General features: G+C 42.4%; 1 protein-coding gene across 4 annotated transcripts in view; it reads left to right on the top strand.

Moving 5' to 3' along the window:
- Positions 1-15,591, top strand: part of TLN2 (talin 2) — a 164,418-nt gene that overhangs the window by 108,542 nt on the left and 40,285 nt on the right. For all 4 annotated transcript variants that reach the window (XM_064157421.1, XM_064157422.1, XM_064157423.1 and 1 more), the window contains 12 exons: positions 148-356; positions 1,163-1,282; positions 1,695-1,892; positions 3,559-3,698; positions 5,357-5,450; positions 7,089-7,178; positions 8,419-8,541; positions 9,743-9,886; positions 10,071-10,232; positions 10,638-10,778; positions 14,198-14,379; positions 15,389-15,521. In XM_064157421.1, the coding sequence (XP_064013491.1) occupies positions 148-356; positions 1,163-1,282; positions 1,695-1,892; positions 3,559-3,698; positions 5,357-5,450; positions 7,089-7,178; positions 8,419-8,541; positions 9,743-9,886; positions 10,071-10,232; positions 10,638-10,778; positions 14,198-14,379; positions 15,389-15,521 (1,736 nt within the window). The remainder of the gene's footprint in view (positions 1-147; positions 357-1,162; positions 1,283-1,694; positions 1,893-3,558; positions 3,699-5,356; positions 5,451-7,088; positions 7,179-8,418; positions 8,542-9,742; positions 9,887-10,070; positions 10,233-10,637; positions 10,779-14,197; positions 14,380-15,388; positions 15,522-15,591) is intronic.

Below are 15,591 nucleotides of genomic sequence, written 5' to 3'. Positions count from 1 at the left end.
TGCTGTGTATTTCAAATGTGTTCACATTTGAAGATTTACTGTGAAAATGTGTTTTGAAATTACATCATTACCTGCGAATTCATGTCATAAAATAGAAAGATCACCTTCAAGAGTACTAACAGAATCCTTGCTGAAATTTGAACTTAGGAGTTGCTGCCCGAGAAACCGCTCAGGCTTTGAAGACGTTGGCTCAGGCAGCACGAGGGGTTGCAGCGTCTACTACTGATCCTGTGGCAGCACATGCAATGTTGGACTCAGCAAGAGATGTCATGGAAGGATCTGCTATGCTTATTCAGGAGGCAAAGCAAGCCCTGGCTGCACCCGGGGATGCAGACAGTCAGCAGAGGTTAGCCCAGGTAAGCTGTGGCTTGAGCAGCAGTGTGAGTCAAACACCCAGTGAAGTGCCTTAGAAGGCAGCATTAAACAAGGAGAGAAGCACAGAAAATAAGGCTGCAAGGAACGTCCTCTTTCTCCTCTTTCTACTCCTTTCAGCAGCTGCTATAGTCACATCATGCTTGTGTTAATGCAGATGGTGAAAAGTTTGATGTTTTAGTCATCATTTGAAAATGTCATTAAATGCTTTTACCAACAACATATTGGAGCAGGCTGCTTGACTATGAAAATGAACCAGCTGTTAAAAACTGCTTCTTATCAAGTGAAGGATTTGTATTCATGGTACGTTCAAAAAGTGAATGCATTTTCTCTACCTGTGTGGCACCACTGCTTTTGAACACTTGAAGAAGTAAGAGGGTTTTTTGACTGGCTTGGAAAGTTCTAAATTTGGCCTGTATTTCAAGTAATTATTTTTGTGAGGAGATACTTGGTTTAATTAGGCCTTTGAAGAAATAAGCATGCAAAGATTTCTGTGATTGGTGCATAGTTACCCTCAAGGGCATTCCCTTATCTGCAGTGCTGCAGCTTTTATCTCAGGTGCTGGGAGCAGTTGTGGAGCTGCCTTGCCCACACTCTCCTGTCAAACAGTTGAGCATAAATAACTGTTACACATAGACTCCAGGTGAGCAAACCAAAGAAGCAGCAAGCCTCCAAAGTGGACTCACCAGCATTGGAACATGGGACTTGCTGGCTGTAGTATGTCCCTCATATTAGATAAATGACCACTTAAGCCTTTCTTGGCACAGATTTGCATGTTTATGTGTTGCAGGTGGCAAAAGCAGTGTCTCACTCCTTGAATAACTGTGTAAATTGTCTGCCTGGACAAAAGGATGTGGATGTGGCCTTGAAGAGTATTGGGGAATCTAGCAAGAAGCTGCTTGTTGATTCGGTGAGATGTCTTTTGACATAGAAATGTGTCAAATTATTATTTAATAGTGTGCCTCAAGTATACCTCATAGAAGTTTTGTTTATGTGATTATGAGAAGCTGCTGCTTGGGCAGAAATGCTGTTCTTCTGGTTTATGGGAAAGATGAAAATGTGTCAGTGGCTTGTAAAGGCAAGATGAAAGTTGTTGTTACAGATCACCATGGCTTTGGTTTGTTTAAAGTGTGACTTAACATTTTGAAGAATATGAAAACTAGAAAATGAGTTGTTTTTTTTCTCCCACCTAGCAGTGATCAGTTTAGTTTAAGGAGCATTGCAGTCAATCAAAAATGTTTGGTGGATCCATGTTTGTTTTGTTCAAGGAGAACTTAGTGTGATGTGACAGACAATGAAGTACAGCATTTGGTGTCTTACAGCTACCTCCAAGTTCTAAGTCCTTTCAAGAAGCTCAGAGTGAACTGAACCAGGCAGCAGCAGACCTGAATCAGTCAGCAGGAGAAGTTGTTCATGCTACACGGGGCCAAAGTGGTGAACTGGCTGCAGCTTCTGGAAAATTCAGTGATGATTTTGATGAATTTCTTGATGCTGGCATTGAAATGGCTGGCCAAGCGCAAGTAAGTATCTTTGTAACATGCTGATGGTGATCAAGAATTATCTTGCAGTGCAGTATCTTGGTTGTCTAGCTGCACCCTACAATCTGCTAGTGTGAGCCTATCCAAATATGACAGGTGATGTTTGTTATGAAGCAATCTTCCATCATTGGTTATCTGGGGTGAAGTCAGATCAACATTGGCATTTTATGCAACATTTTTCAAAATTTAGCACCTCTCTTTGCTAATTTTCAAATCATTTGAATAGAAAGAGGAGAAGGTGCATTTAGAATCCAGACTTGATATTAGTCTGTCATGCTTTCTGCTGTCAGCCTGCTGCAGAGTGGAGCAAGCATTTGAAGAGGGATGGCTAAGCTGCCATGGATCTGACAGTAAGGCCTTGGACTTCTCTTCAGTGATTTAAAATCAGAGCTCTCTTCTGAAGAACTCAGCAATGTCACATGTCACTTAGCTTATTCCTACTACTCTAAGTACTCATCTGAAGTTGGAAGTGTGTTGTTTTATCTTCTTTGGTTTAGATGTACTGAATTACCCTAATTTCGTCATTCAGAGATGATTTAGCGTAAGAGATATCAGCATATAAAATGGTCATGTACCAGTAGGAATAGGAGGACTTGCAGAAGAAATACCTGCAGGCTGTTTTGCCCTGGTTAGTAGGAGGAATTTGCAAACCTAAAGAAATGTTTAAAAAAGAGAACTAGCCAGAAAGTTTTGAGTGTACCAGTTTTTGGAAGTAATTTATAAACTGTCTTTATAGAGGAGATGCTTTTTAGACAGAGCCAAGTAGAGAGAACAGACAAAGAAAGCTGATTACTCTCCATGAAAACGTAGTGATTCAGATTCTAGATTCATTAAGTAATTTAGGCACCGAATATCTGATGAGTCTCTGAAGTGGAGTAGAAGTTAGGTATCTGATTATCTTTTTAGCCATTTTCTTGAGACAATCCAGTGAAGTCCAAAGTAGAAATGGCTGCTTGAAAAGAGATTCCCAGGTGCCGATGATCTTGTGGCCCTTGTGGATTTGCTTATGCTGCTGACATAGGGGATGAAAACCACCTTAGTTGTTAATGACCAGTCTTGCAAAAGAGAATGCCTTCTCTCTATGCCTTTATTGGGCCTGAACAGAAGCAGTACCAGATATTTTGCATGCCCAGCTAAATCTTGAGCTAGGAAGGAAGCAGAATGTAAATATGGAGTAAAAGCTATTGACATAATCTCTGTAATATGCAATCTTATTACATAACCCCCTGAACAGACTTGTAGAAAGAAGAGTTCAACTTATACTGATCATTGGCAGATGATGCTGGAATACAGAGAGCGTATACTGAATAATGCGGATCAGTTGTGCCAGGCAGAGACACATGGGACTCTTGATAACAAAAGCTTTGTTCAACAAGTAATGAAGTTTCTCCTTTTGCTGCTTTGTGAATACTGCCATTGTTAGAAACCAAGAATTGTTATAATATGGGGTTCTTTTTTCATTCTGTGAGTGAAGCTAGAGGCACCTGTCTGGGTGAAGAGAGTCTTTGGTCCATGTCCTTCTCTGGACTGTGGTCTTCTGCGTGTCAGTGGTTTAAAGAAGATAAACAAAGTGTGTTTCTGAATATGGGTTTAGCACACTGTCTTTATTGCAAAATGACCTTAATGTTACGCTGTTCTGGCTTTCCAGACTAAAGAGGACCAGATTCAAGTAATAGGTAACCTCAAGAGCATCTCTATGGCTTCCAGCAAGCTGTTACTAGCTGCCAAGTCTCTGTCTGTTGATCCTGGGGCTCCTAATGCCAAGAACCTCTTAGCAGCAGCAGCAAGGTAAGGATGCATTGCTTGCTTTAGGTTTTCCTAAGGTATTTGCTTTCCTTTCTAATAACTATATTTTTGTACTCTTCTGCTGTTGACAGTTAACTGAGTGGTTGGAACTTGTAATTCTATTTAAATGACAGTAGGCTGCAGGAAAACTGTTTATTATAGAGTAGTTCCTTAAGTGGCATAACTTGTTACCCTTGGTGGCAATAAGAACCAGTAGTTGAAGAGTTAGCCTGGTTTCTGAAAGGAACTAGAGTGCTTTACCTGCTGGTTTTTCACTGTCTGTGTTCTGACAAGGCACTGGCTAACAGCTTCTCAATCCCTTACAAAGAAAAGGAACTGAATAATTATTTTCCATAAAATATGTTTACAAATCATGTTGTAGTGACCTGTCACTAACTGTGTTTGTGATCAAGAACACTTGAAAGGATTAAATGCTATCTTTATTTGGTGGATGACACCCTTACTTTAAACATTCTCTTGACCATACTTCATATTTCTTCTTGTGGACCCTGTTTGTTAGTCAAAATGCTCAGTCTTTATGTGAAAAATAACACTGCATTTCAGTGTTAACCTTTTATTCACAGAATAACAGAATGTTAGGGGTTGGAATGGACCTTGAATGATCATCTAGTACAACCCCTCTGCCAGAGCAGGGTCACCTACAGTAGATGACACTGGAATGCATCCAGGCAGGTTTTGAATATCTTCAGAGAAGGAGACTCCACAGTCCCCTTGCACAACCTGTTCCAGTGCTCTGCTACCCTCACAGTGAAAAAAAATTCCACATTAGTTATCTAACTTTGTGAATGGAGTATTCATATACTAAACTGGAAGGAAACTACTGAAGGACAGGTAGACATTACACACAGAAGTGTTGGCACTAAATCAGATGAGTGTCTGAATTCTTGTGAATGTGACTTAGACTGTTGTCTTCCAAACTGCACCTACAAAGATGATTGTTTATATATTGGGTGTATTACTTGGTGACAGGTACCTGGTGCATGGTAATAATGTTTGTGAGACCATGTTGTGTCCTCTGCAAGGCTTGACAACTCTGGTAATTGGGAAGTGATTCAGTTAATATCAGAACTGTGGAAGTGTTAAAAACTAGGTTATGTCATTGTTGCAGTGTAGTGGGTTGGCTTTGACTCACTGCCAGGTGTTGGCTTTGCTCTTTCTTACTGATGGCACCTCATTTCACAGAGATGCCACTTCTTTAGCTGCTGGGCTCAGCTGTGTCCTGCAGTGGATCTCTTGGAGTGGTCTGGAGCCAGCTGTGCCCACTGTGGACCAGCCTCTCTTCTCATAGAGGCCACCTTTGCAGCTAAAATTATGCCACAGATACCCAACATATTTGTTGGTGTGAGACAAAGCTTTGGTTTCTTCAGGACTAACTTTTCAGTTGTTTGCACTGATGGGATAAGTTTCCAGGTATGGATCATTGTCAAATGTATTGATGAGCATAGTTTTGTTCCTATGAAGCTTGTTGAAGAGGTCTCTAAGTGAACTGTTCAACACATAGCTAACACCCAAACATGGAAAATGCAGTAGAACATCAAAGTTTTAAGTCTTTATGCAGTGTACAGTTAATGAGACAGAAGTTTTAAGAAGAAGGGGTTAACTTTAAAATATACCTTATTTTACCTTTCTACTCTCCTTAGAGCTGTGACAGAGAGTATAAACCAGCTCATCACACTGTGCACTCAGCAAGCTCCTGGGCAGAAGGAATGTGACAATGCACTCAGAGAACTGGAGGTATTACTGCATTTCAAAGCTTCTTACAAATAAAAATGGGCTCCAAGTGTTTGCTTACTTGAACTTCCTTCTCTGATTATCTGGGACTGACAAGAAGTCCAAATAAAACAGAGAGAAAACTTGAATTTGAGCCCCACTACAATGGCTACTTGAAGTCACTGCAGAACATAGGAGTGGAGCAAGCAAGGGGAATGAAGCACCATTTTGCAGGAATTCCTGAAAGACTGATGGGGAAAGATCTGCAAAAGAGCAGGGATGAGAATTCCCTGCTAATGAGCCACAGAAACCAAGACCCTAGGAGAGAAATGTGAGGCAGCACAGACTTAAGGAGCCATTGCAGACAATGCTGATGGGTCACACAGATTGTGAACAGAGCCTGAGACGGGCTTCAGGAAGCACTTGCCTGAGGGAAACAGTTAGCAAGGAAAGTCTACTGTATGGAGATAGATTAAGTTCTGAAAAAAGAGAAAGTGAGGCAAAACCACACAGTCCTTAAATCAGACTGAAGGTTGATATCAAAGTGACCTGAGCAACCTAGCAACTTGAGGGAAAACATTCTCATCATTTTTACTTGCTGTCTCTCTGTACAGTGAAAAGGGTCTTACCTCTTCTGTGTGTTTCCCCAATTCATCACCTGCTATTTCTAGTTTTCCTACGAAGAAAGTATTTCTATAGAAAGAGTTTCTCACCTTGGATTTGACAGACTGTCAGTCTGCTCCCTTGAGACTCTGGAAAACTCTTTAGAGAGGACCTTATGGTATGACCTCCAATGCAGCAGCAAAACTTGCCCAGAATTTCAGTGGAAGGGATTAACAAAGGTGTTGCAGTAATAGAAGTATGTCAGTGGAAAATGTGTGCTAGCTTTTATCTTGCTGTTCTGTCTTGTTTACTTTACTTTACTGTTGTTATTTTGAGATGGAGCACAACAATGAAGAGTTGCTGCAATGTCTGTGACATCTGAGAAAGAGATGAGAGGCAATTGGAGATATTTTATAGATGCAATTTCACATCACCTTGTTCTCACAGTTTAATCACTGTAAGGCAATAGCTGAGCTGATATTAACATTAATACCGATGTATCTTAATTTTAGGGGTTCAGTTATGAAAGAATCTAAGGCTAATCTATGAATAGATTTCCTTCAGGTGGAAGGCAAACATCAGATATAGATGATAGTCTCTTCCTGTACTCACTGATTTTACCATCACTGGTGTCTCTAGGCAATACTCAGCAAGGCAGCTGATTTTTCTATCACTCTTGTAATTTCATTTCCAAATTTAAAAGTGATACTGAAAACACGTGTTAGTCTGTTGACAACTGATGAACAAACAAATTTCCTTGTGTCAGCTGGGTATGGCTAACTGACATGAATTACTCGTTACAAACTCAAGGTAAACCACACTAGCCTATGCTTCCAGCCATTTTGCAGTGCATAGATGTGTGGTTACCATCATTTAGTTAATGCAGGGCAACATTTAATGTGTTGCACACTTGTCTATGTGTGCGCTCAGTGCGCAGCTCTATTTGCTTGCTGCAGACAAGGTTGTACAAGTACACTGATATAAGCAGGACAGTTGTGATGGTCTGTGTTTTTTTCAGCTCAATATTTCAGGCTGTAAATAATCTTTATGTTATTTCAGACAGTTAAAGGAATGCTGGATAACCCAAATGAACCTGTGAGCGATCTCTCGTATTTTGATTGCATTGAGAGTGTAATGGAAAACTCAAAGGTAATTTCCTTTTCCCATTTTTAATTAAGTGACTGCTATGCAGTGCTGTTGAGGGTTCCATACCCTTGCCCCTTCCTCCTCTTCACATGAGACAGCATGTTGTACTTCCATGACATATTCTGGCCACAGCTATGTTTAAATGGCCCAAAGTTGAAATGGGAGGCTTGGCAATAAAATACTGTCATGTTGTTCTGTGCAAAGCAGTACATCAGAAAATGTGTGTGGAATGTTGAAAGCATTTTTAAACATATCTTGCTCTACTTCTTTCTTTGAAGCTTTGCTTTTGGTGCCCTTTTTAATTGACGTGTTGGAATCATCTCAGATCTTTTCTAAAAGAAAAAAGCACTTAATGGATGTGAGTGTCATCTTAAAATGCAGTGCTCTATAGCAGGCAGACCTTATTTTGAATTTCAAAAGAAAATAAACTGAGTTCAGTGAGAGTCATTGACAATTAATGTGTACTCTGACATGAAGAAGGTTCCAGCAAACTAGATGCAGTTTTATTTCATTCATATATTTGTAGAATGGTTTCGAAGGATCCTTAAAGACCATCTAGTTCCAGCCTCCTTGCCATGGGCAGGAACACCTCCCACTAGCAGATTAAGGCCTCAGCCATCCTGGCTTTGAACATCTCCTGAGATGAGGCATCCATGACTTCCCTGTTTCAGTGTCTCACCACACTTACTGTGAAGAATTTCTTCCTAACAACCAGTCTAAATCTGCCCTCTTCAATCTGTTCCCACTCATCTTACCACTGCCTCACTCATCCTGTGACTACAAATGCTTGTAGAAAGTCCCTTCCCAGCTTCTTTGTAGGCCCTTTTCCAGTACTGGAAGGAGCTATAAGGTCTCGCTGGAGCTTTTTTCCTCAACTGAGTTTCGGTGGGCTGGAGTCAAAGATGATCCTGGATGTATCAACAACAGCTGCAGGACTGGTTGTCATGTTCTGTGGTCCATGTAGGTAGCATCAGGGTGGCTCTGATGATAGGTGGAGGATAGCAAAATTCATCAGGGTTGATTCTCTGTCCTCATAGTCACTCGTGCTGTAGTGGTGTGTTATGCTCAGCACTGTCACTCCAGTGTTGATCTGCATGCCTTCTCCCTTACACCACAGTTCCATGATGTTGTTAATTAACTAACAGTTTTGGAAGGCAGAATTGGCTCAAAGCCAAGACTCACTTGCTGTTGAGTGGTAGGGAAGCATGTTGGGAAGGTAACTTTTCTTTTTTTAATTTCTGAGGTTCTTGGAGAATCTATGGCAGGCATCTCCCAGAATGCAAAAACTGGGGATCTTTTAGTCTTTGGAGAATGTGTTGGAGTTGCTTCCAAGGCGCTTTGTGGCCTGACAGAGGCAGCAGCTCAGGTAAGCTACTGACGTCTGTAAAGCAAGCATGTTATTGTTTTTTAGCAAGCTCTTGTTGTGGGTGTGTAAATCCAGGTTTTCCTTGTGGCCAAAGAAATAATGACCTTGTCCTGTGCAGTGTGCTCTGTGCAGATTCACTGAAGCTGTGTATAGAGTGCTCTGCCCTGCAGAAACAGCAGAGTGCAGTAACAGGCATATTTTATAAGGAAGGGAGGTGACATCAAGAGGGACACTTTTCTGAAGATGAAGAGAATCTTAAAGCTGCAGCACGTGGAATGTGTTTGTAGCTCAAGCTCAGTTTCATCACAGCAAAGGGCACAAACCCCAGACACAGTCGAAATGGATGAATCAAGTTTTATTTAGTTTGTAAAAATTCATAGGGAGCACTGATACATTTTAAATAAGAAGCATCCTGTCTCAGTTGTTCAGATACTTGCAGAATAACTGCAAGGCAGAAGCTACTACACGTAATTAGAGTCTGGAACTGGTCATGACAGTTTCACTACTCTGATAACTGGGTGACTTGAACTCTTTAGAGCCCATACAGCCTCATCAGTAAAGAATCTGGCTGTGGGGGGATCATACTCTGCATCTCCTTCACACCTTATCCTCCATTGCTGTACTGGCATATCAGAATGATAGATAATTTTTATCTGTAATGGAAACTAATGAAGAAATCTTCCAATACAGTTTTGGCAGTTCAGACTATTCCTCTCTGTTGAGAGGCATAAATCAATAAACTGATTTTAATTGACAAAGTAGGTTTGGCCATCAGATATGTTGAGTTGCAACACGGGCAGCCACTGAAGACTTGAGGGGTCCTAGCCTGAATGACTGTGCATTTGCTGTGAATTAGTTTTCTACTCAGGCGTGGCAGAAACCTGCACCACCTCCCGCTGTGACTACTCCAGTAAATAAAGCCTGTGACCATTAAAGCTCTTTCCACTGGCTGTACAAGTGGAAAATAACATTGTCAGGGTTAGGAAGCTGCTTAAACAGTGGGCTGTTTTGTTTTGGCTAAGTGATTTTTCACAAGTATACAGGTAAGTTTTCTGCTTCTAAGGACTCTGGAAATTGATTACTAAAAGAATATGGTAGTGGTACTTCTCACAGTATAATTTCTGTGCTATGACATGGCAAGGAACCAGGGTGGATTTAGCTTTGACTTTTAGGATTGTTGTCTTCCTTTCTCCATTTCTAGGCCGCTTATCTGGTTGGCATCTCAGATCCGAACAGTCAGGCTGGTCAGCAGGGCCTCGTTGATCCAATTCAATTTGCCAGAGCCAATCAAGCAATCCAGATGGCATGCCAGAATTTGGTCGATCCAGCAAGCAGCCCATCACAGGTGATTCCAGAGGATTGCAGTGAGACCATCGTTAGGACACATTTTCACTTCATTTGTGACCAAGTGAAGGAGTTTTGGGTTGAAAGTATTATATGGTTTTGAACTACAACTTTGCAGAGCTAGAGTATGGTAAATGTCATGCTTCTTTGCCAATCTGCTTGTTTTGTGCCATCTATTTTTGCAGGTATTATCAGCTGCCACAATTGTGGCCAAACACACTTCTGCTTTGTGCAATGCTTGTCGTATTGCTTCCTCAAAGACAGCAAATCCCGTTGCTAAGAGACACTTTGTGCAGTCTGCCAAAGAAGTTGCAAACAGCACTGCTAACCTGGTTAAAACTATCAAGGTACAAATGCTCCTTGATTGTGCTTCCTCCATTTGTGTTTTTATTTCTTTTGTGGGATTTTTATTCTGTCGAGACAGAATAGTTAGAAATATCTTTTTACCTTCTGTGGGGTATGTGTTGTTTAAGAAATTGTTAATTACATTTTCAAGGATCTGAAATGGAAAACATGCTCAGTGATATAACTGTTGTATGGTCAAGATGGAAAGGAGAGTGAAGACACTGGTGAAGGGACTGAAGGGAAAGTCTTAAGAGGAAAGGCTGAGGCAGCTGGGATTGTTTAGCCTGGAGAAGAGGAAACTCAGGGGGAGACCTTTTCACACTCTACAACTACCTGAAGGGAAGTTCATCCATCTTCAATCTTGTGAATAAACTAATTTACTGAACTCAGTCATTATTTGTTTCCAGGCCCTAGATGGTGACTTCTCTGAGGAGAACCGCAACAAGTGCAGGATTGCTACTGCACCTTTGATAGAGGCTGTGGAGAATCTGACAGCATTTGCTTCAAATCCAGAGTTTGTCAGCATACCAGCACAGATCAGCACAGAGGTAAGGCAGGATATTGCATTTCCACCCTCAAGCTGGAAATGCTGGATTCATCGTTTGTTGGGAGAGGGGAAGTGAGTGTGGTGACCTGAGCCTGAAATGTCTCTGCTTTCCTGGGAGTTCAGAAGGCATTCTGCTGTCTTTTGCTTAGCCTCTGACCTTGAGTTCTGCCCAGTAGGATAGAAGTAGTTAGGCTGCAGGAAGTTAGTGTTCAAAGATCACTTCCTCTGTGTCCAGGATCAATGCATACCAACAAAGAGGAAAGCAGGGAAGACTGTTAGGAGGCCTGCCTGGCTGAGCAAGGAGCTTCTGGACGTGCTGTCACACAAAAAGAATCTCTACAAGGAGTGGAAGAAAGGACAGCTAGAATGGGGGGGTATATACGGAAGCTCCCTGAGCAGCTAGAGATCTGGTTATGAAAGCCAAGGCAGAGTTTGAATTGAATCTAGCCAGGGAAGTCAAAGGGAACACCAAGAATTTCTTCAGGTATATTAATGGTAAAAAGAAGACTAGGGAAGGTGTGGGTCCCCTCAGAAGGGAAACAGGTGAAACAGTCACAAGTGACATGGAAAAGGCTGAGGTTCTCAACAACTTCTTTACCTCAGTTTTCACTGCAAAGGCCTTCAGCCACACTCCTGGAGCAATGGAAGATAATGACAGGGACTGGAAGGAAGAACTGCCTATCATAAGTGAAGATCAGGTTCCTGATCACCTGAAGAACCTGCAAGTGTTCGAGTCCATGGGACCCGATGGGATACACCCACGGGTGCTGAGGGAACTGGCAGATGAGGTTGCTAAACCTCTCTCTATTCTATTCCAAAAGTTATGGCAGTCTGGTGCAGTCCCCACTGACTGGAAAAGGGGAAACATAACTCCCATTTTCAAAAAGGGTAGGAAGGAGGAGCCAGGGAACTCCAGGCCAGTCAGTCTCACCTCTGTGCCCAGTAAGATCATGGAGCAAATCCTCCTCTGGAGGCACTGCTGAGACAGGAGAACAGTGAAGAGGTAGTTGGGTACAATCAACATGGCTTCACCAAGGGCAAATGCTGCCTCACAAATCTGGTGCCCTTCTATGAACAGGTCACAACATTAATAGATGAGGGGCAAGCAACTGATGTCATTTACCTGGACCTGCCTTTGACACTGTCCCACACCACATCCTGGTCTCCAAGCTGGTGAAACATGAGTTTGATGGGTAGACCACGAGATGGATAGAGAACTGTCTTGCTGACCACACTCAAAGAGAGGCTGTCAATGGGTCTGTGTCCAAGTGGAGGCTGCTGACAAGTGGAATCCCTCAGGGATCACTCCTGGGACCAGTCTTGTTCAACATCTTTGTTGGTGACATGGACACTGGCACTGAGTGCACCCTCAGCAAGTTTGTTCATGACACCAAGCTGTGTGATGCAGCAGACATGCTGGAGGGAAGGGATGCCATCCAGAGGGACCTGGACAGGCTGGAGAGGTGGGCACAAACCAACCTCATGAGGTTCAACAAGACCAAGTGCAAGGTTCTGCATCTGGGTCAAGGCAATGCCAAGCACAAATACAGGCTGGACTCTGCTTGGCTGGAGAGCAGCCCTGAGGAGAGGGACTTGGGGGTGCTGGTGGATGAGAAGCTCAGTGTGAGCCAACAATGTACACTTGCAGCCCAGAGGACCAACCAGAGCCTGGGCTGCACCAGAAGTGTGGCCAGTAGGGCGAGGGAGGTGATTCTCCCCCTCTACTCTACTCTGTTGAGACCCCACCTGGAGTACTGCATCCAGTTCTGGAGCCCCCATTACAAGAAGGATGTGGAGATGCTGGAGCATGTCCAGAGCAGGGCCACTGGGATGCTCAGAGGGCTGCAGCACCTCTATCATGAGAACAGACTGAAAGAGTTGGGGCTGCACAGGCTGGAGGAGAGGCTCCGAGCTGACCTTATTGTGGCCTTTCAGTATCTGAAGGGGGCCTGCAAAAAAGCTGGGGATGGACTTTTCAGGATATCAGGGAGTGACAGGACTAGGGGGACTGGAGTGAAGCTGGAGATGGGTAGGTTCAGGCTGGATGAGAGGAGGAAGTTGTTGAGCATGAGAGTGGTGAGAGGCTGGAATGGCTTGCCCAGGGAGGTGGTTGAGGCCCCGTCCCTGGAGGTGTTTAAGGCCAGGCTGGGTGGGGCTCTGACCAGCCTGATGTAGGGTAGAGTGTCCCTGCCCATGGCAGGGAGGTTGGAACTAGATGATCCTCGTGGTTCCTTCCAACCCTGACTGATTCTGTGGTTCTCAGTGCTGTCTGTCTCGTGCTAGTAAAGCAGTACTCTACAGGAAACCCACACATCTTGTTAGCTGGATTGTTCTGTGTGACAAATATCCTGGGTTCTCTTGTGAGCAACTTGAACATATGGAACCTAATTAGCTCTGAAGAGGATTAAAGGGACATTGCTGAGGCTTTTCCCTTACAAAAATGTTGCAGCAATGATGACAAAAAGCAGGTTTTCTGGGAAGAATAACTTTCTATGAGCCTACCATATTTTTTTCCTGAATTCTCCATCCTCAACCCCTGTAACTACCACAGAATAGTACTAATACAGGGTTTGAGATTTTGCTTTGGGTTTTTTTTTCAGTTGTTTTGGGTTGTGTATGTGTGTGGTTTGGGTTTTATTGGTTGGTTGGCTTTGGTTTGTTTTTTTGTTTGGGTTGGTTTGGTCAATTGGTGCTTTTTTTTCCTTGTTGTTGATGGTTAGGGCGGGATGTGTGTGCAAATAATGAAACAAATGCTTCAAGCTTCATAAAAGCTTTGAAGTACAGTCCATGTATTGTTACTGACTCTTCAGCTGCTCCTGCTTGCTTTAGGCAGACTGTGTTGCAGCTGGCAATATCAGATGATGCAGTAACTGTTTCAGTCTTAACATGGACTATAACTGCAATCTGAGCCTGTCCTTCAGGCCCATGTTTCACCATAGTACTGATGATAAAATAGATACAGAGAAAATTACCTAATTAGAGTGTTCTAGTCTAATTCTTGAGAAAAGAGCACCTTTGGTTGCTTCTTCCAGGTTTTCTGATGAAGTTTGTTTTCAGTGATATCTCTGTAGTCTGTCATTAGGTATAATTTAATTGTTTTTCCCTTTTACACAGCTGGATTTGGAAACTTGAAAAGTATTTTCAGTATGTTACAGAGGAAAAGGCTAGACTGTAATGATTTAATGCCTGTGTTGATTATGTGTATATGTAACAGTCTGATAGAAGGAATTATAATTATATTGAGCTCTGTGGTAAAGGGTTGGACTTGATGATCTGTGAGGTCTCTTCCAATCCTAATAATACTGTGATACTGTGATATAAGGCCATTGTAATGCTGTTATAATAGAACAGATTTTTAGGATCAGAAATGTCAGTAACCATTTCAGTGTTCATTACTGTCTTGTACCTTTCTGACCACAGGGATCACGAGCACAGGAGCCAATTCTAGTCTCTGCTAAAACCATGTTAGAGAGCTCGTCTTTGTTGATCAAAACTGCTCGTTCTCTGGCTATCAATCCAAAAGACCCTCCAACGTGGTCTGTACTAGCTGGGCATTCCCATACTGTCTCAGATTCTATCAAGAGTCTTATCACCTCTATCAGGTATGTCTTTTGCAGGAACAAAATTGTGGTAGCAATTGAGCAGCTGTTCACAAAGAGTACACTGTATGGCAAATTAGCACTCTGATGTTCTTCAGTAGTGGACATCATTTACTCTCTGATGCATAGTATCTTATCAGTTATGCTGGGTGCTTCATCAGACTCAATAATGCTGTGTTTGTATTCTGTTCTTCTCTGGTTCCAACTCTTGATTCAGTTTAAGGTAAAAAGAGAATTCTGTAAAACAAACAAACAAAAAACCCCAAACAAAAAAACCCCTAGTGTTATCTCCATCACATGCCAACATATAGTACATTTTTTTTAAGTGAGGTCAAACAGTGCATAAATTACCTTTGCTATTAATTTTCTGTTTAGTTGCAAGAACACTGTAGCAGAAAGTGGATATTCTTTATTTTTCTGGACAAAACCTGTCTGTCTCTTTCTTAATGAAAATTTTCAAGTACAATTCTATGTACCTCTTAATATTGATAAAATTAAAATGTTAGAAAGTGTTGAACTAAGGAGTAGTTAGAGTTTCATTGTTCTTTGATTAATGATGATACTGAAATAGCAGAGTGCATGTCCTCTTAAAGTACTTGGAATCTTATCTTCATTGACAGCTGCCTGGGACTGGCTGTAACACCTGATGGCCAGGGAAATGTTTTTTGACACAGTACAGAAACATGAATATTTTTTCCACGGTGTCTCTTGCATTTTCATGTTGACCTTTGTTACTGGGTCAGTCTGACCATCCCAAGGAGGTTGAATTTGCACTTTTCATCCAAGGCAACAATTTTTTTCCCTGTCTGATTAGTAAGAGTGAGCAGTGTGTAAGTGTGTGTATGAAAGCGTGCAGAGTAGCCTGTACATACATCAAAATGCAGTAGAAGGAACAGAGCTAGCTTTATGTGTTGCTCTCCTCCCACATGCTTCATGTGCATTCACGAAAGAGCCTACCACACCCTCTTTCCCAGCTTCCCACCACACCCTTCTTCCTGTCTGTGTCTTTCAGGGACAAGGCCCCAGGCCAGCGAGAATGTGATTTCTCCATTGATGGGATCAACAGATGCATCAGAGACATTGAGCAGGCCTCCCTTGCAGCTGTCAGTCAGAGTCTCGCCACCAGGGATGACATCTCAGTTGAGGTAAGTGAGATAGCACAGGAACAAGCATTACTCATGCTGAGGAGCCTCACTTACCCTGCTGCTTTTATTT

Source organism: Pogoniulus pusillus, chromosome 17 (genome assembly GCF_015220805.1).
Source record: "Pogoniulus pusillus isolate bPogPus1 chromosome 17, bPogPus1.pri, whole genome shotgun sequence".
Classification (NCBI taxonomy): Eukaryota; Metazoa; Chordata; class Aves; order Piciformes; family Lybiidae; genus Pogoniulus; species Pogoniulus pusillus.
The sequence above is the reverse complement of the archived record's forward strand: the minus strand, read 5'-3'. Positions and strand labels throughout refer to the sequence as shown.